Source organism: Venturia canescens, chromosome 4, assembly GCF_019457755.1.
Source record: "Venturia canescens isolate UGA chromosome 4, ASM1945775v1, whole genome shotgun sequence".
In the NCBI taxonomy this organism is placed as follows: domain Eukaryota; kingdom Metazoa; phylum Arthropoda; class Insecta; order Hymenoptera; family Ichneumonidae; genus Venturia; species Venturia canescens.
Window position 1 is genome coordinate 2,530,887 of NC_057424.1, and position 7,743 is coordinate 2,538,629.

At 35.3% G+C, this 7,743-nt stretch overlaps 1 protein-coding gene across 3 annotated transcripts; it reads right to left on the minus strand.

The window, feature by feature from the left end:
* Positions 1 to 1,809: 1,809 nt before the first annotated feature.
* LOC122408901 (outer spore wall assembly protein SHE10-like) lies at positions 1,810 to 6,102 on the minus strand. Of its 3 annotated transcripts, none has more exons than XM_043415999.1 (9): positions 5,447 to 6,102; positions 3,777 to 4,025; positions 3,479 to 3,685; positions 3,125 to 3,400; positions 2,928 to 3,014; positions 2,760 to 2,849; positions 2,380 to 2,669; positions 2,130 to 2,298; positions 1,810 to 2,049 (listed from the first exon to the last, which is right to left on the minus strand). In XM_043415999.1, exons 2-9 carry the CDS (start codon positions 4,021 to 4,023, stop codon positions 1,889 to 1,891), a joined length of 1,527 nt encoding a protein of 508 aa, XP_043271934.1. In that variant the 5' UTR covers positions 4,024 to 4,025; positions 5,447 to 6,102; the 3' UTR covers positions 1,810 to 1,888. The 3 variants fall into 3 exon arrangements, with proteins under 3 accessions (XP_043271934.1, XP_043271933.1, XP_043271932.1); XM_043415998.1 differs by having other exon boundaries at positions 2,760 to 2,864; positions 5,481 to 6,100; XM_043415997.1 differs by having other exon boundaries at positions 2,760 to 2,864; positions 5,447 to 6,096.
* Between the last annotated feature and the right edge of the window lie 1,641 nt (positions 6,103 to 7,743).

Genomic DNA, 7,743 nt, shown 5'->3' on the forward strand with positions numbered 1-7,743 from the left:
GAAAAACCCCGAAACACGTATCGACTAATTTTTCGACCTCTACAAAATGCAGTTGGTACCGTTCGAATCGGAAGAACAGTTTTTATGGTACAGAATAAAATTTTCGAATTAGAGGTTTTTCACCCCTTAAAAACCCTTTCCCCTAAAAAGTCTTGGGCGCGTTTCCGATGATTTATCAATATAAATATTTTAGCGTTGGTTTCATTTGAATACATAAAGCGCTTATATGCAAAACTGAGAAACCACCCCGTGAGGTGCCCATCTTCGGGGGTTGTTTTCACCCCGTTAAACCGTTTATGGGCCGATAAGAAAAAATACGTGTCTCTTAGTTTTCGATGTACTACAACATATATAAATTAGATCAAAATCGGAGGGGTCGACCTCCCTATGTTTCCTTGTTAGTTTTGGAAAATTACTCGAAGAAGCAGTTTTATATAAGGCTGTGTCTACTCGTCCGGAGGCCGGACGAATAAGCGACCGCTATTCGTCCGGATATTTATCGAAAATGAGGCCATATTTTTTCTGTTTATACTTTCTTTGAATATAACGGTATAAAATGTACATATCCGGACGAATAATCGTACGGTATTCATCCGGATATCTCGATTATGCTCGTTTTCGTACATATCCGGACGAATAATTACAAGTTATTCGTCCGGATATGGAATACATAATGGTACAATATATCCGGACGAATAATCGTACGGTATTCATCCGGATATCTCAATTATGCTCGTTTTCGTACATATCCGGACGAATAATTACAAGTGATTCGTCCGGATATGGAATACATAATGGTACAATATATCCGGACGAATGATCGTACGATATTCATCCGGATATCTCGATTATGCTCGTTGTCGTACATATCCGGACGAATAATCACAAGTGATTTGTCCGGATATGGAAACATAATGGTACAATGTATCCGGACGAATAATCGTACGGTATTCATCCGGATATCTCGATTATGCTCGTTTTCGTACATATCCGGACGAATAATTACAAGTTATTCGTCCGGATATGGAATACATAATGGTACAATATATCCGGACGAATAATCGTACGGTATTCATCCGGATATCTCGATTATGCTCGTTTTCGTACATATCCGGACGAATAATTACAAGTGATTCGTCCGGATATGGAATACATAATGGTACAATATATCCGGACGAATAATCGTACGGTATTCATCCGGATATCTCGATTATGCTCGTGTTCGTACATATCCGGACGAATAATTGCAAGTGATTCGTCCGGATATGGAATACATAATGGTGCAATATATCCGGACGAATAATCGTACGGTATTCATCCGGATATCGGCTGTAGTTCCGAAAGGGACACTTCCCCGACTAGAATTTTACGCCAGGACCAGGCCAGGACCAGATCATAATTTAATCGGGTTCAAATAAGGTCCAGATCATGTTAAATTCATCAGGACCTGATCAGGACTGTAACGCTTAACCCACCACAGGTCCCGATCAGAATTTTCTCATCATATCCTGGTCGGGACAACCAGATGCTGATCAGAAATTCCACTTCAGGTTTTGATCGGGATTTCCACTTCAGGTTTTGATCGGGATTTCCATTTCAAATTTTAATCGGGATTTCCATTCAAGATCCCGATCATAATTGCCAGATCAAGAGACTCTGTAAAGAATCTGTAGAGTCTCGGGACAAGTGGCTCTCGCCAAGACTATACTTTTTTTGAATAAAACGATTCGCGATTTATAATATATATTATAATCAGGCAATTATGATCTAGAATGAATTTTATTGATGCTCAATATTATTATTTGAAGTTTATTGAATATTATTGAAGTATATTATATTTTAATTACATCAAAATTTAAAAAAAATTTCATAACATACGCATTTAAGATTACACGTTGCTAGAATTATCCATTTTTTTTTTATTGATGCGTACAAAACGCTGACCGTCCCAATCTTTCGCGTTGTCTAATACAGACCGTAGCGATTTTAAAATGTTTTCCTCACTCAGTGGGGTAGTAACACTTTTTGAAAAGACCTTGATTACTGCATCTGAAATTCATGAACACATGAAATATAAAGAAAACTGGTTTATAACTGTATGTAACTTATATATCTTATAATCATTCTACCTTTAACGCAGGAGTAGATTTCAGTCGATTTGAACACATGTTTGTTGGGCATAGGTTTGACCGAAGTGAATTGCATAGCAATATCTCTCGACAAATACGTACGGAGTATATTACCGATATTCTTTGTCAAAGTCAATTTGTCGCTGACGATACTCAACATACGGAACATCTGAAATCAACACAAGACGAAAAAAAATATATTCAGAATAATTAGAAAATAATAAGAAATTGATGAATCTGATGTACTAACCATTTTTTTCCGATAGCTGGTTATTTTCAGCTGTTCTTCGTGCTTAGCAAAATCGTCAAAGGATTTAATCGGTATTTCGATTGGTTGTTTCGGTATTTCTGCTAGCTCTCCTTCGCTCATATCATTCACGTTTTTCTCATTATTGCCCCCTTGCTCATGGTCCCGAAGCAATCGAGCAATATTCTGCTCGATATTAGAGACTCTCAAATTGAGTTCGACAATCAGTCCATTGCCTTTCGCAATTTGTTTAGACAAAACATTATGCGATTCTATAATAGCTGTGAGCACGCCTACAAACAAAAACGGCCATTTAAATATCAATTCACACGCATTAATTCACATTAGAACTCTAAAAATCGTTTCTATTTATAGTTTATTACCTTTGAAATTTTGTGTGTTATTTACGTCTATACCTCTTTTCACCTTTGACATTTCGGTATTTTTTTCGGTGACGACAGATCTGTCCACGACTGAAACTTCGAATTCTGTAGCACGAGAAAAATGTATTAATATTTGTTGACAAGTGCAATTTTGAGAGAAATATTTACCAGAAGTTCCGCTTGTAACAGATAAGGATGATAAATTTTTGTCCGGTTGTATAGACTTGGGAGCTTTTTCACTAGTCTTCATTTCATCTAGAGTGGAAAATAAAACAGATTTGGCAAGGTAAAAATCTATTAAATCTTTCAATTTTGCTGCGATCGTGAACATTTATTATTCAATGCGAATTTTTTATATTGACTACCTGCAATTCTGAAATTCCGAGAGGATCGTTCTGTAGAAGAGTGAGCAGTTCTGTTACTGCATGGTAATCTCGCAAGTTCTTCCAGCTTATCATCGTTAGAAAACTCGACTGGCAACCGTTTTTTTTCATCAGCCTTTCGTTCATTCCGGCCACGTTTCTTTTTGGCTTTCAACTTTGTTTTCATCTTTCGTTTTTCATCATCAGTGGCTGAAGTGGTTGATGAAACTGATGCGTTTGGCTCTTCTTCGGTTCTTGAACTAGTTGAAGATCTGCGACCTAAAATTTTTGAGATTTCGATATAAAAAAAAGAATACACCAAGAAAAAATACAATTCAACGTAAAATGATGAATTACGTTTGTTTGATCCAATCGTTTTTTTCAAATCTATCGACACTCCGTTCAGTTTCCTTTTCACTCCGTCGGCATCTGAATAATTTTTCAATTTTAAAGCTTTTTTGTCTTCATTTGCTTTTGTGAATGCAGATGCATCTGTATCAGAAGTATACACGTAAAGCTTATGCTGCAGTTCCAAAACTTTTCTTTCGGCTTCCTGATATGTTGCTGAAATATCACATAATTGGTAAATGAAATTTCAAATGTAAATGACAAAATTTACATCAATATTCAATATTAAGGAAACCACAAATCGTACCAGCTCTTCCTCGAATGTCGATAGCGTATGTAGGCCAATCTTTTTCTGGACTTTCACAGTTGGTTACCATTTTTTTTAAGTGAGCTGTTCGTTCTGGTGTAAACGGACCTTTCATAAATTTGCAGTAGCAACCGTCAGGATCATCCTCTTTGAACACCAGCCATGTTATTGGAATAATATCAACATCCAACAATTTTTGGCTTTTCGGTTTTTCTAAAAAAGCTACTATACGATACTTCAGATCCATTTCTGAAATCAAATATTAAACAACAAAATGAAAGCAAAGATAACATACAATAGATTGATTTTATCATCCATAACAGGAATATCCTTGTTTATTTTTTAACAACTATACCAAAGCATATTCTTACTTTCCGACAAAAATATGTATGAATACTCTGTCAAGTATTTTTCAAGCAATAACGTGTTTAATGAATCTTCATATTTGTTTTGGGCCAAATAGAGCTAAAAATGGATATTGCCGAAATTTACTCTAACTGAAAATTTGCATTCATTTCACAAAATTAAATTGAAAAAATCACACCCAACAAAATATCTAATACTTTCATCATTCAGTGAATTTTTATAACTCAGAGTGTTTGAAAATATTGGTTGAATGAATGTTAAAAAAATTTTATTTCAACATGAAACAGATTTAAAAAATATTTTAACTCGTAATTTCCGACGAATGACGTGTGAAATGCATTTTTTTAGAATTATAAGTAATGATAAAAACGTGTCCAAAGAGAATAAGATATTTAATATAATACCAAAATATCTAAGGTTTGAATATGTGCATTTACAGAATTTTCACGTCGGAAGTTATGATCAAAAAATATATCAAATCGATTTCTTAGAATGCCAACAGAAGTTCTACTATAATTACTTGAATCTACGAGAATAATGTTTGGGTTTTTTTGGGTACATTCTTGCTCACTGACTTCAAAACCATTTTTTCTCAGTACTTATTCGCAATTTCTTGTGATTCAGAATCACATTTACTTTCTCATTTTGCTCTCCTTCGATTTCATTTGTCAACAATGCGGGTGCTACGATCGAATGCTACTGCGTACGGTTACAGTAAAAGTAGTGAAAAGTGGGGAAAAAAGTAATGACAAAAACACACGATGTTGTCTAACGTACTTCTGAATTTGATGAAAATTCCGAAGAAAAAATTGCAAAAGTTTTCCAAGTCGCTTCTGATACGACAAACGAAATTCCCGAACTTTTCGCTTCCTGCGTTAATGCGTGCAATATTTAAAAATTTGAGAATTCATTATTATTCAATATGCGAATCTTCTAACCAAATGTATCGCGAAATGAAAGAATACGACCTGCTTTTGGTATTGACTGACGAACAGATCTCTGCACGATTCAACGATTCATAATCGTGAAAATAATGACATATATTTCAAGATATATAGTTCCATTTAAGGCAGAAGAAAAAATTCGTCGTATAAATTTTATCCAAGAAAGAAATTTTTTTTTCCTAGGCATTGAAAGAATATATTCAAATATTTTTGTTAAAAGTTATTTGTTTAAAGTTATTAAACTGTTAAGCTAATTATAATTGAACTTCTGTTGGCATTTGAAACAAAAGATTTGACATTGATAATAATTTGCGACGTGGAAGCTCACACGAACCACACGTTATTTGTGTGAAATCTTACCTGTATAATTGAAATGATGTTTCCCAGTACGTACCGTTCACTCACACAAACCACTATAATTTTATTGTCACCGCGATATCAACAATAAAATAATTTTTCCACCGAATCGCACTGAACCGCACAACCTTCCCGTATGAAGATTATTCCCGAACTGCTGCCACGTTTTCATAGAAGGACGCACGGTCAAGCGTTGACATTGTGTAGGTTCCGACTAGTGTGCATCGACTGACGAAGTTCGAAAACAAACCGAACGTAAACATCGAACATTGTTAGGGATCGTTCGTGTGAAATAACGTGACGATTACTTCTTGTCGTTGAATATTTTTCACGCTGCTTCAAGGAAATATACGAACACTGGACTAACCGATACGTGTAGACAATTTTTATTTTCGTACCGTTGCGTTGCACGCTGCCATAGAGTTCGAAAAAAAGCGACGCGAATATGTCTTTCTAAGCGTTGTTTCTCGACTGCGCATTCGAAAGCAAAACAACGGCTAACGTGACTCGCGCCGTACACGCCTCACACCAAATACACAAAGAAGCATATCACTTTTTTTCGTCTCATAAACACGGGAATCATAAAACTTCACATATGAAGTAACGGCATGGTGAACATTTTGTCTTCATGTTCATCACTTATTTTGAGAGTCACCATTTTTTTTTTTACATTCTTCAATGCACAAATTTGGGCAGTCGCACCTCTTTTTGACACTCTCCACATTTCCAGCGATTCTGAATTACATGGATATTCGTAAATTGGTTTCAGTTTCCGTAAAATAGTGCCAAATATTTTAATAGACTCCTGAGTTTCATGAAGAAAATAATATATACTGTTTATTTCCATTACTTTACCGTTAGTTAAAAGGACAGTGTTATTCGGACTTTTATCGGTAAGCAGTACATTTTTATATTGCACTCTTTTAATAGAAACTTTACCCGTTCTGTCTGGGCGTAATTCTCTCAATATTTTAAAACATGACGATAGTTTTGCTTTTTGAATATTGACAGAATTCATTTCGTTAAGCCGACGGCATAATTGTGATAAAGGTTTATTTCCATTGCGAAGAAGATTTTTTATTTTTCCGAGAAGATTTTCGAATGGATATGCAGTTATATCTGATATCGGGCAATTCATAAATGCACAGTCATCTGCCAAATGGATGAGATTATGCATATTTCCAGATAAGCACTCTTCGCCATATAAACTTTTGGCTATTTTAACAAATTTTTTCAGCAAATAATTTGCATGTTCCCGATGACTCACAGCAAGCTCTCTAGACCACAGAATACGACAGGCAGCATGAAGTAGTAAAAAATGACGGTACACGTCTCCAGACAATATTTTTTTGAAAATGACAGGTCCAGCGTACAAAAGTATGAACTGAAATTCTACAGCTTTGAATCTTTTTACTTCTGCTAATGTTCTCGTACACCGTTGAAATTCATCAGGTATTTGCCGTTGTATAGCAATTAATATTTGAGTTAATAGTCGTTGAATATTCTTACTTAATTTTGCAGTTTTAACGTTTCCATCTAACCAAAATTCAAATAACTTTTTCATTATTCCTAAAAACAACAAATGCATCGGGTCCAACACAAATGTGCGTATCATATCGATTGGCGGATTTATATGAAGTAAGGGGCTATCCGCGTTGTGATGATCGGGATTGCTTTTTTCACGAAACGTTCGGTCAGTCCGTGGCACACAGTCGGCTCTCTTTACGGGATAGATAGTTAGCCCTTTTCTCACTCTTTTTCCTTTCACCGAACATTTCTCACACGCCCAATATCCTCCGTGACCTTTTATGCACTTTATAAACGAACGTGCTGGTCTATCACAGATGATTGCTTTAATATTAATTCGAAATTGCTGATTATTTATGAAAAATCCATGTTCTTGAAGCTGGTTGATTTCAGTAACAAATTTATCGAAATATTTGTTAACGTTGGTTGGTTTATGATTTCCACAGTAAACAGCCACGGGGAACGGTTTGTATACGTCAGATTGATGATATACTTTACATAGAATAGGCCAAAATTGTTTTGCGCTGGATTTGAATAGATTTACACCATCGATATTTATTAACAATTCGATAAGACGATTCTCATGTAAGTCGGGATTGATACATTTTTCGAGATAATTCTCAATTCCAAAGTAAACAAATTCACCGTCATCAGATTCATCGAGCTTCTCGATATTGTAATTAATATTCGTCGTACCCATAAATGTTTTCGCACTTTTTGGTAAAGAGGGGTATTTACGTCTCAAAATATTCAGCAGCGATTCAAGACGAGAG

Bases quoted from the DNA above. Each gene is read 5' to 3' on its own strand.
- LOC122408901 (XM_043415998.1), bottom strand. From the start codon at position 4,023: ATGGATCTGAAGTATCGTATAGTAGCTTTTTTAGAAAAACCGAAAAGC. The intron at 2,865-2,927 runs GTAAATATTTCT...CTCGTGCTACAG, and splicing joins TGTTACAAGCGGAACTTCTG to AATTCGAAGTTTCAGTCGTG. The intron at 2,050-2,129 runs GTAGAATGATTA...CATGAATTTCAG, and splicing joins AATCTACTCCTGCGTTAAAG to ATGCAGTAATCAAGGTCTTT.